At 40.7% G+C, this 26,951-nt stretch overlaps 1 protein-coding gene across 4 annotated transcripts in view; it reads right to left on the bottom strand.

Moving 5' to 3' along the window:
- Positions 1 to 26,951, bottom strand: part of ACAP2 (ArfGAP with coiled-coil, ankyrin repeat and PH domains 2) — a 150,958-nt gene that overhangs the window by 82,842 nt on the left and 41,165 nt on the right. For all 4 annotated transcript variants that reach the window (XM_049775942.1, XM_049775945.1, XM_049775944.1 and 1 more), the window contains exon 2: positions 9,089 to 9,146. In XM_049775942.1, coding sequence (XP_049631899.1) covers positions 9,089 to 9,146 — 58 coding nt within the window. The remainder of the gene's footprint in view (positions 1 to 9,088; positions 9,147 to 26,951) is intronic.

The following is a 26,951-nucleotide window of genomic DNA, read 5'->3' as shown; positions in this document are numbered from 1 at the left end:
ACAGCGGTAGGGCTCTTGCCTTGCATGCTTCCAACCTGAAATGGAACAGGGTTCAGTTCTAAGCCTGCCAAGAGCAATTTCTGAACACAGAGCCAGGAGTAACCCGAGTGTTGCTGGGTGTGGGCCCCCCACAGAAAAGATACTGCTTGACTGAAAAAGATTGTAACGCTTGATACTAGCAATACTACAGACAGTTTGAAGGGGATTATCCAATAAATCGCACAAGAACACTAAGTCTTAAGGGATGAAAGTTAGTTTATAAACCCTCAAAATTAATTTCACGTGAATTGAAGTTAAAATAAGAAATTAACGGGGCTGGAAAGATGTCATGGAGGTAGGGCTTTTGTCTTGCATGTAGAAGGATGGTGGTTGGAATCTTGGTATCCAATACGGCCTCCCAAGCCTGCCAGGAGCAATTTCTGAGCCTAGAGCCAGGAGTAACCCCTGTATGCGCTGCCAGGTGTTACCCAAAAACCAAAAATAAATAAATAAATAAGAAATTAACCCCCCAAGAAGGTGGCATTTTTAAATAATTTCAAAGTAGGTAAGTCTTTTTTAAGACAGAAGCAAAACTCAACAGCTATCGAAGAAACTGGCAAATTCAAGTGTTTAAAAACAAAACAGTTTTACAAAGAAAAAAAATACTAATTTAGTCATATAACAGTAGTGAAAGAACTATTATGGATTTGCGAGGGAACAGACATACACATTGTTGGGGAAATTTAAATAGGTACAATTTCTAGAAAAGGTTAATTTAGTAACAGCAAAGAAAATTTCAATTATAGAACCTCAAACCTATCAATCTCACGTAATGTGTCATACAGATATGCTTGCACATAAGCCACATGACATCCATGTAAAGCCATGCATTACAGCACACTGAAACATTCAAAGCAATGCAAATAGCCATCAATGAGCTTGTGAATAAATAATACAGCCATACGAAGAAACACAAATCACCCACTAAAGAAAATTAAACAGTAGGGTATGTGGCTCAGCAGTAGAGCACAAGTGAGGTCCTGAATCCAAAAACTGGAACCAACACACTCACACACACGCATGCACGCGCATGCGCGCGCGCACACACACACACACACACACACACACACACACACACACGCGCGCGCGCGCGCGCACGCAGTTTATAAAAGGAAACTATATCTAAGGTAGAATTCCTTTAGAAAGTAAAATGTATAGCAGCATATTTTTGTTGAACTGAAAATTGAAAGGTACAAATAATATATAATCTTAAATGATTAGAAACTTTCTGGAAGGTCACACAAACAACTAGCTCAATGTTCTCATTTAAGAAAGAGATTAGATTATTTTAACAGAATGTATGCATATTTTTGTAACTTCAAGTTTTAAACTTCTATAATATTTAGTCAACAAATTTACAACTCAAAAAATAGAGAAGGAAGGAGGGAAGGAGGGAGGAAAGGAGGAAGAGAGGGAGGGGGGAAAGAAGTAAGGGAGGGAGAGAGGGAGGGAGGGAGGGAGGGAGGGAGGGAGGGAGGGAGGGAGGAAAGGAGGGAGGGAGGGAAAGAGAAAAGGAAGGAAGGAGGGAGGGAGGAAGGGAGGGAGAAAAGGAGGGAGGGAGGAAGGGAGAGAGGGAGGGAGGGAGGGAGAAAAGGAAGGAGGGAAGGAGGGAGGGAGAAAAGGAAGGAGGGAAGGAGGGAGGGAGGGAGAAAGGGAGGAAAGGAAGAATGAAGGAAGGAAGGAAGGAAGGAAGGAAGGAAGGAAGGAAGGAAGGAAGGAAGGAAGGAAGGAAGGAAGGAAGGAAGGAAGGAAGGAAGGAAGGAAGGAAGTGAGGAAGGAAGGGAGGAAGGGAGGGAGGAAGGGAGGAAGGAAGGAAGGAAGGAAGGAAGGGAGGAGGAGGGAGGGAGGGAGGGAGGGAGGGAGGGAGGGAGGGAGGGAGGAAGGAAGGAAGGAAGGAAGGAAGGAAGGAAGGAAGGAAGGAAGGAAGGAAGGAAGGAAGGAAGGAAGGAAGGAAGGAAGGAAGGAAGGAAGGAAGGAAGGAAGGTAATTGTCTGGGAAATGTAGCAGAGCACTTGCTCTGCAAAGGCCCTGGGTTCGATACCCAGCAGTAGTGTAGAAGAAAAAATATGAAAGAGAGAGGCAAGAAAGGGAAGGAGGCAGTCACGCATGAAAGAAACAGATTTGAAGTAAAAAAAAATTATGGCTCAGTGAGAGAAGTAGAATACCAGTCTTGAATATAGGCAGGGAGTGGGGAAGGAGGGAGATGTGGGGCACTGGTGGTGAGAATGTTGCACTGGTGAAGGGGGGATGTTCTTTATATGACTGAAACCCAACTACAATCAAGTATGTAATCAAGGTGCTTAAATAAAGAATATAAATAAATAAATAAATAAATAAATAAATAAATAAATAAATAAATAAATAAATAAATAGAATGGGGAAAAAAAACACCTAGCACCCACTATGGTCCCTCAACTCTGGTCAAATCGATCTCTGTGAACTACCAGTGTGACCCAGTGTGGCTAAGGAGTTGGAGTGATGGCACAGCAAAAGGGTGTGTTTGCCTTGCATGCAGCCTTCCCAGGACAAGCCTGGGTTCTATCCCCAGCATCCCATATCCCTGATCCTGCTAGGAATGATTTCTGAGCACAGAAACAAGAGTAACCCAAGTGCCACCACGGGGTGTGACCCAACCCCCCAAAAAAATTATGCCTAAAACCAGATGATTTAGGGCTATCTTGTATTTAAAAATTTAAAAAAAATCAACCATTTCCGTAATTAATCATATATAGCTAATTCTAAATGACCTAAACCTCAACAAGCTTTATTTTTTTTCCATTAAATAACAAAGGTACAAAACCACATTATAAAAACGCTGAAGATAGGGGCTGGAGTGGTGGAAGATGGAAGGCATCCTTGCGTGTGCTAGCCCAGGACAGACCTCGGTTTGATCTCCCAGTGTCCCATATGATCCCCCAAGCCAGGAGCGACTTCTGAGTGCATAGCCAGGAGTAACCCCTAAGCATCACTGGGTGTGGCCCAAAAAGCAAAAAAAATAAAAGGCTGAGACAATATACATAAAGTTCTTAGCACACATTTATTGGTGCATGGCATCAATAATTGATACTTCCTTATCAGAGGTAAAGTTTCCTACAGTTGTTTGTTTTGTTCAGTTTTCTTTACATTTTTCTTTTTTACTCTTTTTTTCTTTTGGTTTTTGGGTCACCCCAGTGGTGGCTTAGGCATTACTCCTGGCTCTGAGCTCAGAAATTGCCCCTGGCAGGCTCGGGGTATTAAACCTGGGTCCATTCTAGGTCAGCCAAATGCAAGGCAAACACTACCATTGTACTATCTATCACTCCGGCCCCAGTTCTGTTTTATTTTCTTTTAAGAGAAACCAGAACATATATATATATATATATATATATTGTTTGATCTGGAAACACATCCAGCAGTCCTCAGAGGCTGTTCCTGATCTGTGCTCAGATCACTCCTAAAAGAGCTCTGGGGACCATTTCTGGTGCTGGGGATTGAAATCCAGTCAGCTTCATGCAAGGCAAGTATCAAACTCCTGATCTTTATATACTTAAAAAGATGGTAAAGAAGGGAAAGGAGAAAGCAAAATCCTGAGGAAGAGGTTAGAACTACATAAGAAAAGGGATGCATTTATCATTCAATGGGGGAAAAAAAGGGAGGAAAAATATAGACAGATTCTGATCCATAGCAATTATGGTTCCTAATAGTCAAAATGTAAAATTAACTCAAATATCCATAAATTAATCAAAAAACTGTGATATAGGCATTAATGGTACATTTATTATTCAAACATAAAAAGTAATATCAGAATATGCTGCAATATGAATCCATTTTAAAAAAACATGCAAAAAAAAAAACAAGCAGTCAGAGAGATAGTGCAGTATGTAGGGTGTTGCTTGCCTTGCATGTGGCTGAACTGGATTCAGCATTCCATTTAGATCTCTGAGCCAACCAGGAATAACTCCTGAGTGCAGAGCCAGAGGTAACCTCTGAGCACCAATAGGTAAAGACCTAAAGCAAAACAAACCCACTCCCCCCCCCCAAAAAAAAACTTATGCAGATGCAGAAGCAATAGTACAGTGGGTAAGGCATTTGCCTTGTATGCAGTGACCGAGGTTTGCTTCCCGGCACCCCATATTGTCCCCTGAGCTCCACCAGAAATGATCCCTGAACAGAGTCAGGGGTAAGCCCTGATTACAACTGTGGACCAAAATCCAAAACAAAACTAAATAAAAAGATAAAAAAAACATTTTGCAGAGTTTCTGGAGAAATAGTATAGTGAATAGGGTGCGTGTTTTGCATGGGATGACACAGTTTTGATCCCTGGCACCACTTAATGTCTCCTGAATACCACCAGGGGTGATCCCAATCAGAGCCACAAAAGTAAAGCCCTGAATACAGGTGGGTGTGGTTCAAAAAAGCAAAATAAAACCAAAAGCAAAATCCTAAAACATAATGATGGGTCAGAGACAACTCAATGGACTAAACACAGGATTAGCATGCAGGAGGTTCAGATTTGAGAGTTAGAATAGCTTCACCATAAGAAAACAAGTAATCAAGTAATAAGTTAAAAAATAAAAACATTATGCTAAGCGAAAAAAAAACCAGTCACAAAGGTCAAGCATTGTATGATGTCACTTAAATAAAATGTCTAGAATAAGTAAATTCATAGAAACAGAAGGCAGATATGTAGCTACCAGCAGATATAGGAAGAGATATAGGTAGCTAACAGGTACAAGTTTTCCTGTGGGGTGATACAACTAAATCTTGACAGTATTCCATGAAGATGTACACACCATGAATATAATAAAACCACAGAAGTGTGTATTTTAATACGGTGAATTTAATGTTGGATAAATCTTTTTTTGTTTGTTTGTTTGTTTTGTTTTGGGGCGCCACACCCGGTGATGCTCAGGGGTTACCCCTGGCTATCTGCTCAGAAATCACTCCTGGAGGTCCGGAGAGAAAGCATGGAGGTAGGGTGTTTGTTTGCCTTGCATGCAGAAGGACAGTGGTTCGAATCCCAGTATTCCAAATGTTTCCCTAAGCATGCCAGAAGCAATTTCTGAGTGTAGAGCCAGGAGTAACCCCTGAGCGTACTGCCAAGTGTTACTAAAAACAAACAAACCAAAAAAAAAAGAAGAAAGAAAGAAAGAAAGAAATCACTCCAGGCTTGGGGGACCATATAGGACTCCAGGGGATCAAATGCTGTCTGTCCTAGGCTAGCACTGGCAAGGCAGACAAGGCAGACAGACACCTTACCGCTCCTCATCACCGCTCCAGCCCCTGTTGGGTAAATCTTATATCAAAATTTTTTTTAATCACCAAAAAACAGTACACTGAAAGGGAAGTGAATTAGAGAGTATCTGAAAATAAGAAGTGAAAAGACAGAAAGACTGATATTCTAGATAAGCTTAAAGCAGTTGGAGTGAAGATGAGAACTGGAAGGACTTGAGATACAACTCAGAAAGAAAGAAAGATATTAGCATACCAAATATTCAGATGGTGGTGGCACATAATAAGGCTGTCAAAGCAGATCTCAGATTTAGAATAAAAGTTGCTACCACAAGAGTTACAAAGAAAATAAAACTGTCATAGAGCTTAACCACATATACAGACCAGGAGGAAGGAGTGCCATGGCCATAGATACTGCTGTGCAGTCCAAACCCCTAATTATGTGATTAAGATATAACTGAATAGTGGCTGGAGAGGTAGGACAAACCCAGGGTTTGATCTCTGGCAGCACGTACTCTTAGCTCCATCAGGATTAATTCCTGAGTACAAAGCCAGGAATGACTCCTGAGCATTGCTAAGTACGTGATAATAGATCACATACTATAGATACCCATATCCATATACATATTCAGAGCCTACAAAAGAAGATCTTAACCTAAAAGCAAATGTCAAAAATTAGTCAAGATCATTTAACAATGATTTGTTATGAAAACCATAGTGTCACAGACACTATGTCAGATAATAGGAAAATAACTTATTTCCTGACAATCCTCAAGTAGAATCCTCTCTTTTCTTCACAATCAAATTTGAGTAAACAGCGACTCTATGACACTGTAATGAAGACTGGAAATAATAAAGGTAAAACACAAGCTGCAGCACACAGTAAGTGCACACAAAATGTGGGCTAACTTTATCCCTGTAGTATCTCTGGCTTCAAATATTGAAGAGTGTTAAAGAGGCACCATCATCAGAAACATTATTTAAAACTTAACCATGTGTCACAAATCATGCTCAGCACTTAACAAGTATTTGTGATAGCAAGATAACTCTTATTTTCTACAGCTTGCAGAAGAAGACACTGAGGCATCACAAAGTTGAGGAATTTGCCCATTTAGAATTAAAAATTAGAGCCACATTCCAATCGTAGAAATACTTGTTCCAGGTTTTGTGCTCTTTAAGTTGAAGGGTGTATCACAAACCAGAAATTACAAGAATTGTGTATGAATTTAAATTAAAGTACATGAATAAAAACAGCCAGAAGATAAATCAAAACTGAGGTATGACAGGACCCCTGTGTGTCTTCAAGGGAATGTGATTAACAGGGAGGGAGCATTAAAATGAGAAGATGCATACAAAACAGAAATTACTCTAAGTGGCAACTACTATGCTCTCAGATGTTGTCAATTCCAATACCTGGCAGGATGTATAAGTAATTTAGGCCTGGTAGAACAACTGATGAAGGATTACTCACCAGAAAGACAGTGATTACCAGTAGCATAAATCATAAGCAAAATAAATAAAAATTAAGTCACTCAGCCGGTTTAACCTGTTACTGATCTGATTTACAATGATACTGCAGATGAAACTTGCCCTGTACAAAATGAGAAAAATCACTAAACTCACCTTGAGCAAGATTTCTCTGTCCCTACTCCTTGGCTGCTACCACCTTCAATAATAATCATTTATTTGCTTCTCAAAGGCTCATTTCTAGACTAACAGCCCGCAAGTCTATTCAGTAGATTTTTGCCCACCTACTTTAATTTTGACATTCCCTGTTTCATCTGATTCAGGTGCAGCTCTACCCAAAGGAGTAAGGAGTAAATAATCTTATTACACTACTTTAGTATGTGTTTCTATATACTCTCTCGCAAACCTTCTAAACAACCAAAACCACATCTTTTGTGACTTACCTTAAAATTTGAAAACTTAAAAATGTGCCTGTCAAAAATGCAGGCTGGCCCGGAGAGATAGCACAGTGGCGTTTGCCTTGCAAGCAGCCGATCCAGGACCAAAGGTGGTTGGTTCGAAGAATCCCGGTGTCCCATATGGTCCCCCGTGCCTGCCAGGAGCTATTTCTGAGCAGACAGCCAGGAGTAACCCCTGAGCATCGCCCGGTGTGGCCCAAAAACAAAAAAAAAAAAAGAAAATGCAGGCTGGATGCTGGGAAAGGGGACATTGGTGAAGTCTATTAAAAAAGTGAAAAAAAAAATGGGACTGGAGAAATAGCATGGAGTTAGGGCATTTGCCTTGCATGCAGAAGGACAGTGGTTCGAATTCCAGCATCCCTTATAGTCCCCTGAGCCTGCCAGGAGCGATTTCTGAGCATAAAGCCAGGAGGAATCCCTGAGCGCAGCCGGATGTGACCCAAAAACCAAAATCCAAAAAGAAAAAAAAGTGAAAAGCAGTCTATTAAAAACAGTACACAATGTACACACATGGTAACAGAATAGGTGTTGGAAATTGTATGCCTGAAACTTAACTATAACTTTGTAAACCAAAGTGTGTAATTAAGATAAAAACAGTAAGTTATAAACATAATTAGAAAACAAAACTAAAAAGATTTTGTTTCACAGTGTTAAAAATAAAATAAAATACCTCAAAATAACAAACTGATTATCAATACTGCTAACTCACAGAATTATTTTAAAAATCGAAATAGACAGTATGTATCAAAGTACTCTGAGACCAGTAGAGCACTATAAAATGTAACTCTAATAAGCACTTCATAATGTTTCCATATAATATCTAATAGTGCTGCTTTATAATGCTTTTTGCTTCATTTGGTTTTGGTTTGAGATCCACACCTAGTAGTGCTCTAGTGCTCAGGGACTGTACTCAAGGATCACTCCTGGATGGGCTCAGAAGACCATATGTGGTGCTGGTAACTGAACCAGGTTTGGCCACATGCAAGGGAAGTGTCCTATCTGCTGCACTGTCTCTCTGGCCATGTTTTATGGTTTCTATGCTATTTACAGAACATACAAGTTTCAAAATTTAAAAATATATAAAAAAAAACAAACCTCAAAGTATGATCCAGGGAACAAAAATATTTGTTACCCCCTCCTGAAACATAATATCAGACACCCCAAACTCACTGAATCAAGATTTATAAGGTAAGGTTCTGGTGATTCCTCTATGCCAGCAGATGTGAGAAGCAGTGTATCATATAATAATACCATTTAACTCATACACATACAAAATTTTTTTTCAGTAATAAGTCAAAAGGTAGGCATCTAAATTCAGAAATTTGAAAAGATCTCAAGAGAAAAAGTGATTTTCCTTATGATCAAAAGCCATGGCTTGCTCATGTTCATATTTATGCCTCTTTCGGGGCACACATGTTCTGTGAATAGAGATAAAGATTAATAATTAATATAGAATATAGGAGTTACTTTATATTCACCCTTGCATAGAATATGACTACTTAATATCAATTATTAAATAATACATCATTTAGATTAAATATTTATGCATTAAGCATTAGAGTAAAAGAACCAAAATGTGTATTTTAAACTTTATTTGTATTGGAACACAGCCATATCCAAATTTATAATCAAGAATAGTCAGGTTGGGGCCAGAGTAATAGTACAGGGGTAAGGAACTTGCCATGCACACAAATGACCTGTGTTCAATCCCTAATATCCATATGGTTGCCTGAGCAGTACCAGGAGCTACCATTTCAGCACAGCTGGGAGTGACTGACCCTTTACCTCCCTGGGCAAATGGTGATCTAAGAGACAGGAAAGAAGGGAGGTGGCCCCAAAACAAACAAGCAAAACAGTGACATGAACTACTTATGGAAAATATTTATGTATTCAAAAGTTAAAGTAAAATTTACCTTATCAAGTTTTAATTCCAATTCTGCAACATCTCCTTCTACTTCTTCCAAAGCAGCCCTAGAGCAATTAAAATATAAAATAGGTTATTCCGTGTATCTAAATATGTATGTATAAATATGTATACTCTACTCCTGAAACACAAACTCTAAATGAAAATAGGTATAAACGCTTAAAAATTATACTTCACATGAAGTAGCAATTACCTTAGGATAAAGTGTGAATACTTCATAATCATGTAAAAGACAGATAACAAAACTACTGCTTAAGATAAGAAATTAAGGGCCCGGAGAGATAGTACAGCGGCATTTGCCTTGCAAGCAGCCGATCCAGGACCAAAGGTGGTTGGTTTGAATCCCAGTGTCCCATATGGTCCCCCGTGCCTGCCAGGAGCTATTTCTGAGCAGACAGCCAGGAGTAACCCCTGAGCACCACCGGGTGTGACCCAAAAAAAAAAAAAAAAAAAGATAAGAAATTACATTATGGGCCTGGAGAGATAGCACAGCGGTGTTTGCCTTGCAAGCAGCCGATCCAGGACCAAAGGTGGTTGGTTCGAATCCCGGTGTCCCATATGGTCCCCCCGTGCCTGCCAGGAGCTATTTCTGAGCAGACAGCCAGGAGTAACCCCTGAGCAACGCTGGATGTGGCCCAAAAAACCAAAAAAAAAAAAAAAAAAAAAATTACATTATGTTAAATCACTGAAAGCATGCAAATTATTCAAATTAATAATTAGAACTATTTAACATGTGTCTTTTTAAAAACAAATAATTAAAATATTTTAAGTCAGAAAAATGCAGATGGGGGCTGGAACAATAGTATAGCAGATGTGGCACCTGCCTTGCACACAGCTGACCAGAGTCTGATCCCCAACAAGTCAAATGATTCTCTAAATCCACCAGGAGTGATCCCTGAGCACACAGCCAGAAGAAACCCCTGAGCATTGCTGGATATGGTCCAAAAAAACAATAAATTTATTTAAAAAATTTAAATGTTTAAATTTAAAGATGCAGACTTATATCCAATAAAGTACATGTAACCAAAAAGCAAAATATCCCTGGCAATTAAATGGCATGGCTTTATTTAGTTGCACCACCAGATGTGGTTCCAGAGCCCCAGCACAGCCTGGGCCACCCACACATGGGAACACAGTGCAGGCAGCTCGGCTGTCTGGGGTGCCAGTGCTGCAACAGAGCAGCCCATCTCCAACGTATAGTTTGGTAAAGGTGAGCCCTATGACTAAAGACTGAGCTCCCAAGGAGCCTTACGGCTAAAGTGACAACCAAAAGTGTGTATATCTAGTTTTCACAGTATCAGCAGGGACAAAGTAAGGGAAAGGAAGGGGAGAAAAGAAATGGAGGCAGAGAAAGCATTCCAAGGTCAGGAGCATGTGAACTCAAGGATCTGAGTCAAACCCACACAACATATGCACAGCCATCCCACCCCACTGAGCACTGTCAGGGTGGCCAAGGAGGCCTTAAGCACTGTACCTTCCCGGACAAAAGTCAACAGGATTGGCTAGAAACTATCCCCACCCCACCCCCAGCACTGAGGCTAAAACAGAAGGCAGGATTGAAGCACAGTATTCTGTGCTCAGAGCTTGTCAAACAATTGCCTTGCATGGGTCCAATCTTAGTTCAATCTCTGGCACCATGTGGTTCCCCTCAGATTAGTGTCAGTAGTAGTAGTCCCTGAGCACCGCAGATGTGCCCCGCCCCCAAAACCAAAAATTTAAAAATGGAATGCAGTCTGAAAAGTTGTACAGCAAACTATATGTAACCTGTGAAGAAAACCCTAGGAGCTGCTTCTGTTGTTCATGGGATTTCTCAGTTTCACTTCACTGGGGATATCTGGGCTACACTCAGAACTGCTCAGACCTTGTTCCAGGCTCTTTGTTCAGAGGTCTCTGACAGTGTTTGGGGAACCACACATTCGTGGTGACTGGGAGCAAACCAGGGTGGGCACACTTTCCTCCTGTGACCTCTCTCCAGCCCTTCTTCTTTTCAAGGGAGGTGAAGTAGGGCAGGGGGAGGGACCTGGCCAGCTGAGCTCAGGGGCTACTTACTGCTCACTCCAGGCTGTACCAGGGATCAGAACCAGGCTTCCTGCCTGCACAGCACATGTTCAGTCCCCTGAGTGATCTGTCTGGCCTGGTTTTTACATTTTCAAATTGGGGGGAATGAACAATGTTAAATGGCACAGAAAATCATATTAAATTCAAATCTCACTGTCCATAAATAAAGTTTTATGGAAAGAGAACAAAGTTCATTCATTTACTATAACAGCTTTCATACTTAAATAGCAGAAGGTAAGGTCCACAAAGCCTAACATATTTACTATTATCCGGCACTATATAGAAAAGGATGCTGACTCCTTATAATGAATATACCATATGAGAATTCTCAGAAATATGTACAAGATATATTAAAACTTAACTCTAGTTGACCCCTAATAAGCTGAATAAGCTCCAAATTCAGAAAACTAGGCAATTTATTTTTGCTAACAACTGCTTCAGTCTTCTATTTATTCCTGTGTCACAATTTTCTATGAACAACTCAAATAATAGTTAACTAGAAACATAAAACTAAAGTAGGAAAACAATCTAGGAGAAAGTATTAACACCAAGACATTCCTAATTGCATAGTGATCATTTTTGGCCGTGAAATAAATAAAGCTCTGTAAGAAGCACAAAAATAGCACTCTACCCACATCCAGATAATTGCATACCCCTGGTGTGACTGTGACAATGAACTTTTAAACCACTATTTTTGTAAGATTATCCATAAAAAACAAAGCTAATAAAATGTACAATACATATATAACATTTTCTTTATGAAATTAGTATATTGAAGGGAAACATGATAAAGGATTCTTCTAGCCATTCCTCTGAGAACCCTAAAGGGGGAGGGGAGGCGAGGCAGAAACAATTTCCACTTAAACCTGGACAATATCCTTATTAAGACATTAACCTGAAACTGGGTCACATGCTGATAAAAGCTAAAGTACAACAACAGAACACTCAAGCTCACTAATAGACACATCACTCTTCTCAAACAATTGAAGATGGACTTGAGGCTTTAAGTCTCTTAAAGAATTATCCTGAAGAATTATCCTAAATTATTCTTAAAAAATTACCCTAAGTCCCCTAAATAATTAATTGTCCCTTAAAGAATTACCAGATAAATACTCAAGTACAAAATAAAGATTCTTAAAATTAACATATATGTTCCTTTTTTTGTAGAAGATATTCCTGAGAAGCAAAGTCAACCTGAGTTTGATTCTCCATATCGATAGGAATGGGAAAGGGTATGGGGAAGAGGAAGGAGAGGGGAAGGAGAAGGGGAAGGAGAAGGGGAGGGGAGGGGAGGGAAGGGAAAAAAGAAAATATTCCTGGAAGTTATATATAATGGCTGGGAAGAGAACTTGGGTGGTAGGGGACATGTCAACACATGCAAGGCCTTTAGTGCAAGGTCTAACACATGACCTCACCACCCCAGATCATCTGGAGTACTTTGGAGCCAAACAGGCTAAACTCTGATAGACTGCTTCTATCCCCCCAAAACTGTCCCGAGTCGCAGTACCTCGGGAGACAGCTCAGAGGGAAGGGAGAGCATGTTTTGCATGTAGGAGCCCCAGTTCCATTGACCTAGGAATGGCCCTGAGCATCACAAAGAGTATGCCACACATACACAAAATATTAAGTTTGTATATAAACTGAATCACCATTTAGTTGCTCAGAGGAGCTGCTTAAATAGTCATTATGGTACCCACAATCCCAACCAACTCCCTCTTTCAACTGAGTAGCCATCTCCCTATTAGGGTAATAATTAATGGCCTATTGTTTGCAAAGAAAGGACAATAACTGAATCAAAGATATCTCACAGAGGGCCAGTGAGGTGGCGCTAGAGGTAAGGTGCCTGCCTTGCAAGCGCTAGCCAAGGAAGGACCGTGGTTTGATCCCCTGGTGTCCCATATGGTCCCCCCAAGCCAGGGGCAATTTCTGAGCCCTTAGCCAGGAATAACCCCTGAGCATCAAACGGGTGTGGCCCCAAAAACCCCCAAAAAAAAAAAATTCCCATTCTATCCTAAGGTGAGAGCTTTCTCTTCTGGTTTTGTTGGTGGTGGTGGTTTTCTTGAGCCACACCAAGCTGCACTCAGGGGTTATTTCTGGCTCTGCACTCAGAAATTACTCATAGCAGGCCCGAGGGACCATTCCTAGGATGCTGGCGTATCAAACCCAGATCCGCTGCATGCAAGGCAAACAACCTACTTGTTGCTATGCTATCGCTCCAACCCCATCTCTTCTGGATTTTTAACCAGAACGTGAGTACCCACCATGGAAATTTTTCCCTTTTTTTTTTGTTTGTTTTGTTTTTTGGGTCACACCCGGCAGTGCTCAGGGGTTACTCCTGGCTCTATGCTCAGAAATCGCTCCTGGAAAGCTCAGGGGACCATATGGGATGCCGGGATTCGAACCACCGACCTTCTACATGCAAGGCAAACGCCTTACCTCCATGCTATCTCTCCAGCCCCTGGAAAATATTTTTCTAAAAGAAATTTCTCATACAGACTAAGAAGATAACTGGGTTTTTACATGTATTTTACATTTTAATTGTCATATATAATAGCACATTATATATGTGGACACATGCCTATCATATGTGAAACCCTGATTATTAATGCCCAGCAGAGCATGAATTTACTAATCCCACTCAACCTGCAGTCCCCAGGGGAGGCCCTAGTGTAACCCCTCCAACTCCTAATATCCATGGGCCATGCCCTCCTGGACCTGAACAAGCTCTGCCACAGGGGACAACCTTCCCTTTTTTTTCCTTATTTTAACTCCATCTTGTAGGCCCATATTTACTGGTAAAGGTGTGACATTAAAATACAGATTAGCATATCTCCCACAAATATATAGATATGATAACTAAATTTTAAAATTCATGTATAAACCTTAGCCTGAAACTCAATCAGTAATCAATGAATAATAGCTATAATCATTGTTAAAGGAAATACATCTTTTTTTTTAATGTTTGATGGGGCCAAAGGGAAGGAAAGCAAGGTTATACCAAGGTTATAATAAGGTTATAACTTTAAAACAAGGTTCAATCATCACATACTTTGCTTTTTATGTGCTGGTCAGTTTTAGGACCAAGCAGCAATCCTTCTCAGGGCTACTCCTGTCTCAATGCTTGTGGATCCTACCTACAGGTAGTGCTTGGGGAAACCACATGATGCTGGGATCAACCATAGGCCTCCTGCATGCAAAGATACCCTTAGTTTGCTGTGCTCTCTCCCGCTACTATCACATACTTTCAACAAGAATTTGAAATGGGGCTGGAGTATAGCACAGCAAGTAGGGCATTTGCCTTGCATGCAGCAGACCCAGGTACATTCGATCCCTGGCATCTTATATGGTCCCCTGAGCCCACCAGGAGTGATTCCTGAGTGCAGATCCAGGAGTAACTTCTGAGTACCACTGGATGTGCCCCCCTCCCAAAATAAAAAGGGAACAAAAAAATTCACAGCAAATAAACAAGTCCAAATTCCTTTAACAGAAAACACTTCAAAAGTCTTGCCTCTTCCACAAGTTATATGTCAAATACATACTTCCTAGTTTCAAAGCTTCAATAAAGACACAAGATAAAATACTTGAAAGTCCATTCTACTATTTGAAGTAGTAAGATGGGCTCCATTTGACTCCTTTAAGAGCCTACAAACATCTAGATCAAGTAATGTCATCAGTATGAAGAGACTTAAGAATCTGAATGAGGGTCTGGAGAGATAATACAGTGGATATGATGCTTGTCTTGCATCCAGTCTGCCTGGATAAGATTCCTGGCCCTGTATATAGTCCCAATGTCCACCAGGCACCAGGTGTGATCTCTAAACACAGAGCCAGGAGTAAACCCTGAGCATTGTGTGTGGTGCCTAAAGTAATTCTGAATGAATATTTATTACACAAAAATATTAAGTCACCTTTTTAAAAGTTTGTGCTTTGTGTTTTGTTTTGTGATCACACCCAGCAGTGCTCAGGGAAAACTACTGCTCTATTCTCTGGGATCATACCTGGCAGAGGACCTTATGGGATGCTGGGGATGGAACCATACACACTGTAGTCTTGCTCAGCCTCCAGAGTCTCTGCTTTTATTTTTAAAGGTCTTAGTGGGATTAAAAAGATCTTTCTTCTCTAAATATTATCTTATGAATGTTGCAATGGCCTCTATTTGCTTGATTTGTCTATTAGGCAAATCTAGCAAGATTCTTGAGAAATTCAATCCTTTAAAAGTTAAGAAACTTAGGGGTTGGTGAGATAGCACAGCAGTAGGATGTTTGCCTTAGACGCAGAAGAACAGTGGTTCCAATCCCAACATCCCATATGGTCCCCCCGAGCCTGCCAGGAGTGATTTCTGAGTGTGCAGCCAGAAGTAACCCCTGAGCGCTGCCAGGTGTGACCCAAAAAACAAAAAAAAAGTTAAACTTAAAAATTTCAAGACAGTAGAAATTTCAAGGTCTCGTATGCCTACAAAGAAGTTAGAATTTTACTCAAATTGATCATCATGAATTCCTCAATTATTTTTTTAATAATTTTTATTGTTGCCAATGTGAATTACAAATCTTTTTCAGTAATAGTTAAGGTACATAGTGACAATGAATCAGGGCCATTCCCACCTAAACCAAGTTAGAGGGCTAGAGAGACAGAATTGGATTTAAGGCACCGATCCAGGTAAAAATTCCCAGCATGGATCCTGTATCTCACTCCTTTGCCCCCCGGATTACTAGGGTAACTGGTCCCCTTTGTGTATAGCTTGTTGTAGATTGGGTATCGATTCTGTTGCTGACTTTGGGCTTGGTGTTTAAGTCTGATCATTTTTATTTCCACTCAATGTTCATACGATTATTTGGTCTCAGACAATTGTTTTATTTCTTCAGACTCCCATTCTCTCAATCAGAAAAAGTGGGGAACAGACTAGATTATCGGTTAGTATCCCTTCCAGATTTTAACATTCTATTACTCTGGAATAAACATTCAAAGGAAAATCAGAACCTGGATTTGATTATCTTCTACCCAGCAGTATTTCCTTTCAAATATGCTTTCAACAAAAAGAAAACAGAAAAAATTATAAGCCATGAAAAGCCTCGCCAAAGTGTACAATAGTTTCACTCATTCCTTTCAAACCCTCCAATATCCACATCTCACAAGGCAAGATGGTGACTATGGATGAAAACAGTAGGGATTTTCTTATTTTATTTTTTCTGTTTGGCTTAACACTTTAAGGAAAAAGTTTTTATCTTTATTCTCATGTGTCTTGAGTCAGCTTCTTTTACTTCCTCTAGAAAGATTGTAAGCATTACTCTTCCCCAGAATAAAAGGAACATTTAAAAAAAAAAAAAAAAGCTGGGGAGGTGGGGGTGGGAGAAAAAAAAAAGCCTGGGGGAGGGGGGAAGGAATGTGTGACAGCAGGATAAGTCACTTTCCCTGAATATAATTAACCCCAGTAGGAGCTCCCACACCACATATGGTCCCCTAACCAGAAGTGATCCCTGAGCATCACTGGATATGGCCTCCAATGCTCATGAACAGGAACCAAAGCAAAGTCAATAGGATAAACATTAAGAAGAATGACATTGAAAAGTCACTAAATTGCAGCAGTTAAGTCTTAAGAGAAGCCAAAGCAACTGGAAAGAAACAGCCTTTTGGGAGTCCCTGGTGCCACAACTGTGGACACAGTCTCCTGTGCACTATTAAATCCAACTGTGTGTGAGCACCACAGCCAAGTGTGCAAATGCCACAGCTAAGGGTATGCAACCTCCGGTTATTGTAGTAACAAAAACAGCAACAGCAACAAGGAAAGGGGCAATAAATAAGCACAACATGATTAAATATTATCTAGATTATTCTACACAGAAAAGTGGGAGAGTGAGAAAGAAGTTCAATTTCCAGATTTTTCTCCTTAACAAGTGTTAGGATTTTAACAGCCACCCCTAGAATGGGCTCTGCAAAGTATATACAAATTTGTTGTATTATTGTGTGCACTGCTAAATTCATTTTCTGCAGGAAATTAGCTTAAAGAAGTACTAGTAAGTTTTATCCTGATCAGATAAGAAATTACTTCCTATTTTCTTTACAAAGAATCAGTAAAAGTTTAGAAAGCTATTTCACCCTCCCCCCCTCCAACAGCCTGAATTTCTTGTATAGGGAGTGAGCATATTCAAGCAAGTGGAAAGAACTATAATTACCATGGGAGTTAACATGACTCTAATATGTCAAAAAAGAAAATAATGAAAAAAGACCTCATATATTCTGTGGGGATCAATAAGTTAACAGTGATGTGTGATTAACAAAACCCCTTCCTGCTTTCACAAAAGGTATAAAACCAGAACAAAAGGGACTCATCACCTAAAAAGGAATTAGGTCACTTTAATTTAAAAATTAAAAATGAAGAGAGGTTTTATAAACTATATATACACGCAATGGGGTCCAGAAAGACAAGTAGAAGAGGAAGTTATTTTTGTCTGGAAATCTTAAAAAGTAACGTAAGCAGGTATACCTAAAAAAATTTTTTTTGATTTTAGTTTTTGGACCACACCTGGCGATGGTTGGGTATTACTCCTGGTAGTACTCAGGGGGAACATATGGGATGCTGGAGATCGAACCCAAGCTGGCTATATGTAAGGCAAATGCCCTACCCTTTATACTATTACTCCAGCCTCTTGAAAAATTTTGTTGTTGTCGTTGTTATTTTTGGATCACAACTGGTGGCCATCAGGGTTACTCCTGGCTCTGCACTCAAAATCGCTCCTGGCAGGCTCAGGGGATCATATGGGATGCCAGGGATAGAACTGTAGTCAGGGCCCGGAGAGATAGCACAGCGGCATTTGCCTTGCAAGCAGCCGATCCAGGACCAAAGGTGGTTGGTTCGAATCCCGGTGTCCCATATGGTCCCCGTGCCTTTCAGGAGCTATTTCTGAGCAGACAGCCAGGAGTAACCCCTGAACATCGCCGGATGTGGCCCAAAAACAAATAAAAAAAAAAAAGAACTGTGGTCAGTCCTGGGTAGGCTGCATGCAAGGCAAACACCCTACTGCTGTGCTATTGCTCCAGCCCCTAAAAAAATGTTTAAGTTGATTTTCTACTTCCCAAGTTAGTATGCTTCCAAGATCATATCATTCTAATAGGTTTTGACAAGATAGAAAAATAACTCTTGTCACTGTTTAAATGTCCAAGTAAAGGAGCTAAAATGCAATGTTAATGATTCATAGTGGGTTCTGGGTATTATCAACAGAAAAGACACCACCAAAAACATGTTTCACAACAGGGGGAGTGGAGATCTATCTCTATGAGGAACTAACACTAGGACTGACTGAGAAAACTGTCAGGACAATTAGTCTTTCAAATAAGATTCAACGGGGCTGGAACATTGGCATTAGAGGTAAGGCATCTGCCTTGCAAGCACTAGCCTAGGACAAACCTCGGTTCAATACTCCGGTGTCCCATATGGTTCCCCCCAAGCCAGGAGCAATTTCTGAGCCCATTACCAGGAGTAATTCCTATGGGTCAAAAGGGTGTGGCCAAAAAAAAACAAAAACAAAAACAAATCAAATAAGATTAAACTACTGGCAGACTAACAATGGCAGAAAGCAAAATGGTGGGGATATCAAAGGCCAAGCCAGATAAAATTGTTGAAAATTAGAATGGGGCCAGAGAGCTAGGACAGTGGGTAGTGCAAGCAGCTGACCCAGGTTCGATCCCTGAACCTTTCCGGGCATCACCCTGAGCACAGAGCCAGGAGTAAGCCCTGAACACTGCTGGGTGTGACAAAAACAAACAAACAAACAAACAAACAAAAAGAGTTCTCATCAGAGGGCCTGGGACTCAGTGGAACAGGTTACAAGTCTGATCCCAACACTGCTCCACAAGCTGAGTGCAAATCTGGCAGTATGAATGTTTGTGATCTCAGAGCCACAATTAAGGAACAAAGCATGAGATCTCCAAAACACTGCAACCAACTATATTCCAGGACCACCTAAACCAAGTAGAAGGCTAGAGAGACAGTATTGGAGTTAAGACACCGATCCAGGTAGAAATGCCTGGCACTACATACAATACCCCAAGTACTACCACGAATCACTTCTGAGCACGGAGCCAGGAATAGTCTCTGAGCACTGCTGGGTGCGACACACACCCCCTCAATTCCCTCATCCTGAAAACAAACAACTCTAAGTATAAAAATAACAACAGAGTGAGACAACAAAGAGGAGGGAACAGTAATATATTATAAAAGGCTTATCATCAGCTCCCCTCCCTGGCCTGTTGTCCATTATCCTCTTCAGGAATGGGAAATGGCATTTAATGGCACTTAAGACCAGAAAAATATATGTCTGATAGGCATATAGTAGGCTTTTCAATGTTCTCTTCAAGAGGTATCATAAACTAAAAAGAAGCACAAAATCTTACCACACCAGCACTCCTTCCTTCATTTTTCTTTTTTTTTTTTTTTTTTTTTTTTTTTGGTTTTTGGGCCACACCCGTTTGATGCTCAGGGGTTACTCCTGGCTATGTGCTCAGAAATCGCCCCTGGCTTGGGGGGACCATATGGGACGCCGGGGGATCGAACCGCGGTCCGTTCCTTGGTAGCGCTTACAAGGCAGACACCTTATCTCTAGCGCCACCTTCCCGGCCCCTCCTTCATTTTTCTTATTTTTTCTTTTCTTTTTCTTTTTTTATTATTTTTTTCTTTTGTTGTCATGGTTATTATATGATATATGATAGTGGTTGTTTATAGTAGCTGTGTGCTTTCTTTTTGTATTTGTTGGGGGTTTTTTTGTTTGTTTTTTCATTGTTTTTCTTCTTTCTTCCCTTTCTTCTTCTAAATTGATATTTATATCCTCTAAACGGAATCCTCCCAGTTGTTTTTTTTTCCAACAGAACCACATAACTTGAATCATCTTGTTCTGCCTCATGAATTGGGGGGGGGGGGGGGGGGAGAGAAATAGAGGGTACCAGGACCAAACAGTCGTATGAGCATTGAGTGGAAATAAAAAATAATCAGCCTTAAACACCAAACTCAAAGTCAAAGACAACAGAATCGATAGCCAATCTACAAGCAATACACAGAGAGGACCAGATACACTAGTACTCCAGGGGGCAAAGGGGGTAGATATAGGATGCATGCTGGGAACAGGGGTGGAGGGAGGACAACCCTGGTGGGGAGAATGGCCCTGATTCATTGTCACTATGTACCTTAACTATTACTGTGAAAGATTCGTAATTCACTTTGGTCACAATAAAAATTACTAAAAAAAAAAAAAAAAAAAAAAAGAGGTTCCATAAACTACTTAACCACCCACATCTATAATATTGAGGGGGAAGGGACTTCCATCAGTGTTGGGGTTCAGATGGACAATGTTTAGGGGCTCAGTCTTCAATGCCGCTGTACTCAAGTTCAGCAGTGTTCAGGGCCACTAGGGCTATGCTAAGTGGTGCTGAGATCAAACTTGGGGCATTTGCACATAAGACAAGTGCTGCAGCCTTCAAGCCATCTCCCTGGCCCCACAACTATCATTTCCCCAGGATCATCCATATAGAGATACATACTGAAAATAATTCTGCCTTACAACTTTGTTTTTACCATTTGCATGGTACCTTAATGAACAATACATACATTTTTATTATAATTAGAGAATATAGAATAGTGATGTGAGACAATAGAGAGAGGGGGAAAACATTTAAGAAACAAGTAACAACACCAGAATGACAGAATATTGAATTGGAAGAAACCTTAGCAAATTACTGGATGTCATCACTGATTAATGAAAGTAGAGCAACTGGGGCCGGGCGGTGGCGCTAAAGGTAAGGTGTCTGCCTTGCCAGCGTTAGCCTAGGACGGACCGCGGTTCGATCCCCCGGTGTCCCATATGGTCCCCCAAGCCAGGAGCGACTTCTGAGCGCATAGCCAGGAGTAACCCCTGAGCGTTACCGGGTGTGGCCCAAAAACCAAAAAAAAAAAAAAAAAAAGAAAAGAAAGTAGAGCAACTGTGTTTAGAAAAGTATTTCACATAGTATTTCAACTCCATTAAGATTTATAAAGAGGATGCAGAAGAAAAAAATGTATGAGCCTAGTAAACATGCATAAAGTTTTAGACACAATGTTCATTATCATGAACCACCTTAAGATAGGAAGCTTGTGACACTTCTTTTTCTGAGGAGTGGAGGGGAGCCAACACTTGATCAAGCGCAGGGACTACTACAGATTCTCTGCACAGGGGTCATTTTTGGCAGTGCTGGGGGATGGGGGGTCATGGAGTTGTTCAGAGTAAAATTCAGGGCTGCTGAAGCAAAGCATATGGTCAGCCTGTTGGTCCCAGCATGATGCTTTGTAACGCTTAAGTAAAGGTGTATCATCTCATCCCGAAGAACTGACTTTTACTTTTGAATGTTTAAGATTTTATGGTTTAAAGTTTAAATTTTATGCAGTCATTTATGTGTACTTTTACTTTCTTCAAAGACATTTCTGGTTTGTTTTTCTGTTTTTGTTGCATAACTGATTGTGTTCAGGTGCTATTCCTGGCTGTGTGCTTAGGAACTGTTCCTGGTGATGCTTAGGGAAATATATATGGTGCTGGAAAAGGAACAGAGCTACATATAAAGCATGTGCTCAGCCTATTAAGCTATCTCTTGGACCTCTGTTTAAAAACTCTCATTGAGCATATTATTTGTATGAGACCAGAGAAGCAATGACAGATTAGTCTAACTAAAAATTGGAGCAAGAGGAAAGAGGAAGTTACATGTTAAGTAACTTGTACACTAAGATATACACTAAGAGATCTAACCACCTTTGGTGACCCAAAGTCCAGATTATACGATCTTTTTATTTCTTAATTTTATTTTATTGAAACCATTGTGATCTACAAAGTCCTTCATATTTGAATTTCAGGTATACAGTGAGTCAGGGCCATTCCCACCACCAGTGTCCCCCTCCCTCCACCAATGGTCTCAGAATGCATCCTATACCACCACCCTTTGCCCCCTGGCCTGCCAGTACATCAGGCCCATTTAAGTTTAGATTGTTAAAGTTTAGATTGTTAGATTGGGTCTCTTGCTTCTACTGCTGTTGACCTTGGCTTGGATATATAGTTCTGTCCTTTTTTTCTCCACCAATATACCTGAGGCCACTTGGCCCCTTTTTCATCCTTTTCTTTTTCTTTTCTTCTTAATTTTATAGAAAAATACAGAAATATGAGGCAAAACAAAGTAATCTGTGTCCCAAGGTTCTATGTAAAAGGTGGGATCCTCTATTTAAAAACTAAAAAATTTAATTAAAAAGAAGAAAACAGGGAAGTGACAGTTTTTTTGCATAAGCACAGCAAAAGTTGGGAAATCGAAAGAAAAACCTTTGGCCTAAAAACAAGGTTTTCCTACTCATGAAGCATTCTGCCATAAGACCAACTACAGGCTTTAGGCATACTAAGTTGTCTAACCCCAAAGTCGTTCTTCATGGTCCCAGTGAAAGTTGTCCTCAATCACAGTTGTCACAGTTCAAGTTTCTGTAATTAGAGATATTGGTTTTTGCACAAATCCTATGTTGAGTTCACAGAGCTTCTTCTGATTTGATCTCACAGTTAAGTGGTGATGTTTATTTGTTTGTTTATTTGTTTGGGGGTTATGCCTGGCAATACAAAGGGCTTACTCCTTACTCCTGGTAGTGCTCAGAGGACCATATGAGATGCTGTGTATTGAATTCAGGTCATTATGTGCAGGGAAAACACCCTGACTGCTGAACTTTCTCTCTGACCCCAATGACATTTTTTGGGGTTTGTTTTGGGGTCATACCCAAAGTGCTCAGGGCTTACTTTTGGTTCTGTGCTCGGAGATAACTTCCTAAGATTCTAAGTGGACCACATGCAAACAAGCACCGTATCCTCTGTACTGTATATAGCTCCTGCTCCTTATCCCACTGGCCCCATATGTAATGGAGCACAGCCAATGTTTCATATGGAGCCTGGTACAACTCGTGGAAGTACTTGGTACAGCAGTACATACCTGAAGGCTTGCTGTTTAGGGACAACTAGAGTTACACTAGGTGGTTTACTGATAATTCATGTGGCAACTCAGGGATTGCAAATGCTAAGCATCCTCTCTGCCAGTGGGGTAGTGAGTGGGGAAGATGGTGTGCTGGGTATAAAACTCAGTATCCTGCACATGCTAGATATATGTTCTACTACTTGAATTATCTCCCAGGCCTACCTAATTGTTTATTTATTTTGGTTTTTGGGTCACATGTGGCGCCACTCAGGGATTACTCCTGGCTCTATGCTCAGAAATCGCTCCTGGCAGGCTCAGGGGACCATATGGGACACCAGGATTTGAACCACCGACCTTCTGCATGAAAGGCAAATGCCTTACCTCCATGCTATCTCTCTGGCCCCTATCTAATTGTTTTTATGCTTCATCTAACCATCCATCCTCCTGGTGAACAATCATTTAATTTATTACTAATTGATTAAGGTATGTACAGTTAAATAAGCCTGTTCAAGGCTTTCTATAGGTATCTAGACCAATTTTCTTCTATTGTTCTACACCTGTGGACTGGTTGTTAAAGCACATCAATTTAGAGCAATAGTTGACTTCCATAGATTGTCTTGTCTCTATGAAATGAGCAATAAGCTTCTGTGAAAGTAGTGGTTGGAGGTACTAATTTCTCTGAGGAGTTGATAGCTTGATTGGAACTACAAAGAAGCTGATGAAGAATTCACCCCAACACCACTACAAAATTACACTTAGCATGAAAGCCTTGCACCATTCAACTTATATCAAATTGAATTATTGAACATTCAAAAAAGAACATCTAAGATAGTTCTACTAATCAGAAGTGTATGTATGTTGGTAGGATAAGAGTTTCAAGCAACTTAAAAAAAATTTCTAGGGACCGGAGAGATAGCATGAAGGTAAGGCATTTGCCTTGCATCTCAGAAGGTGAGTGGTTCAAATCCCGGCATCCCATATGGTCCTCCGAGCCTGCCAGGATTTCTGAGCATAGAGCCAGGGAGTAATCCCTGAGCACTGTCAGGTGTGACTCAAAAAACAAAAACAAAAAAATTCTAGGAACTGGAGAGATAGCATGGAGGTAAGGCGTTTGCCTTGCATGCAGAAGGTCGGTGGTTTGAATCCCGCTATCCCATATGCTTCCCTGAGCCTGCCAGGAGCAATTTCTAAGCATAGAGCCAGTAGTAACCCCCTGAGCACTGCCGGGTGTGACCCAAAAACAAACAAAAAAAAATTCTAGTTCAGTTTTTTTTCCTTCCTTTTTCTTATCAACAGAACTATAAAACTTGAATCATCATCTTGTTCTGCCACATAAATTGAAAAAACAAAAAGTGGATGGTATGGGGCCAGAGCGGTAGCACAGGCGGTAGGGCATTTTTACCTTTCACGCACTAACCTAGGGCGGACCGCAGTTCTATTCCTCAGCGTCCCATATGGTCAGTCCCCCAAGCCAGTGAGCACATAGCCAGGAGTGACCCCTGAGCATCACCAGGTGTGGCCCAAAAACCAAAAAAAATTAAATAAATAAAGTAGATGGTACCGGGGGCAAGCAGTCTCACAAGCACTGAGTGGAAATAAAAAAAAATAACTAGACATATGGGGCCGGAGAGATAGCACACCGGTAGGGCATTTGCCTTGCATGCGGCCAACCAGGAAGGGACCTGATTTGCTTCCCAGGATCCTATATGGTCACCCAACCTGCCAGGGGCAATTTCTGAGTGCAGAGCCAGGAGTGGTCCCTGTGTGCCATTGGATATGGCCCAAGAACTGATCAATCAATCAATCAATCAAGTTTAAGAAGAAATGACCAGACTTAAATACCCAACCCAAAGTCAAAAACAATGGAATCAAAAGACCAAAACACAACAAGCTATATACAAAAGGGACCTGTTACACCAGCAGTCTAGAAGGCTAAGGGTAGAGGTACAGGATGCATGCTAAGAAACAGGGGCGGTGGGTGGTCAATACAGGCGGTGGGACTTGCCCAAATTCATCTTTAACATAACTGTGAAAGACTTGTAATTCACATTGGCCTCAATAAAAACTATTAAAAATAAAAATAAAATTAATAAAATTTTACTAGAAAAGAAACTTTTGTTTTGTTTTGGTTTTGGGCCAGACCCAGCAGTGCTCAGGGGTTACTCCTGGCTCTCTACTCAGAAATCGCTCCTGGCAGGCACGGGGGATCATATGGGATGCCTGAATTCGAACCACTGTTGGTCCTGTGTCAGCGCTTGCAAGGCATACACCCTCCAGCTGTGCTATCTCTCTGGCCCAGAAAGAAACTTGAGATTTTTATTTTGGTTTTGCCTTTGAACCACACCCACTGGTGTTCGGAGCTTACTCCTGGCAATCTCAGGGAACCATATAGGGTTCTGGGACTGGAACCTGGCCCTCTGCATGCAAGACTCTATCCTTCTATCATCTCTCCAGCCCCAAAGATTTCCATTTCTTTTCTATAAAAAAAAAAACAACTATTGCTTGAAGATGTAAATGGAATAAACAAAGATGCTCACCTAGACCTAAATTTCACAGAAAAGGAAAGGCAATAAACAAAAAACATACTAAGTCAATTAAATAACATTCTATAAGGTAATGAATGCCATTTTTAAAAAGTCGATAAAAGATAGAGCTAGAAATAAGCTTTTTCATCCTCACTGAGAAAGCAACATCTAAGTCATCTGGAGAGAATGAACCATGCAGAGAATGGCAGAGACAAACAAAAAAGCAAATACCAATGTGATGGCACAGTTGGGAAGAAGCAAAGGAAAGAAGAGCAGGGAGGAAGTTAGAGAAACAATGAGAAGTTTACTAAGAGGATCAGAGGCCCAGAGTAAAGATTTTGGCTTGGGGCTGGAGAGATAGCATGGAAGTAAGGCGTTTGCCTTGAATGCAGAAGGACAGTGGTTTGAATCCTGGCATCCCATATGGTCCCCCAGAGCCTGCCAGGATCGATTTCTAGGCATAGAGCCAGAAGTGCTGCTGGTGTGACCCAAAAACCAAAAAAAAAAAAAAAAAAAAAAGATTTTGGCTTTTTACATTCAAGTGTCAAAGCATGAAAAAGACACAATATGACTTTTTTCTTTTTCTTTTGGGGGGGGGCACAACTGGTGAAACTCAAGGGTTACTCCTGGCTATGCGCTCAGAAATCGCTCCTGGCTTGGGGGACCATATGGGACGCCAGGGAATCAAACCACAGTTTCCTAGGTTAGCGCATGCAAGGCAAATGCCCTACCACTTGTGCTACCGCTCCGGCCCCATGACTTTTTTTTTTAAGAGCTACTATGATACCATGTGGAGAATACTATAGGATACAGAAGCAACAACAACAACATCAAAAAAGGAAACTAGAGACTACTCAGGTAAGAGATGAAGGTGACTTAAACTAAACATAAGTCAACAGGAAGAAATGTTCAGGTTGGGGAATGAATGTTGAACAAGCAAATTTCTGCGTGGATTGGATGCAGCATGTGAGCAAACACAGGGTATGCCAGTGAACAAGCAGATAAGCAATAAGGGTGGGGTTCTGACAGGACCAAGCCAAAGGCAAAGAGTTGTAGTTAACTTCGAAGACTGTATAGAAAATGTCTGGTTTTGGACCTGATTTTGCAATATTTACTTTAATATACAAATGCTGACATCAAATAGACAGATAAATATGAGTGAAGTTCATAAGTCTAAGTTGGTGCAGTCACTTAGGATCTGTGAACATAACAGAAAGCATTTACAACTGTGAGAAATGACATCTAAAAAGTGAAGATTCGGGACCAAAAAGAACTCAAAGGGCAGTTTTGTATATAAGAGACCAGAGTATGATC

This window comes from Suncus etruscus, chromosome 6 (genome assembly GCF_024139225.1).
Source record: "Suncus etruscus isolate mSunEtr1 chromosome 6, mSunEtr1.pri.cur, whole genome shotgun sequence".
NCBI lineage: Eukaryota > Metazoa > Chordata > Mammalia > Eulipotyphla > Soricidae > Suncus > Suncus etruscus.
This window is presented reverse-complemented; position numbering and strand designations above follow the sequence as displayed.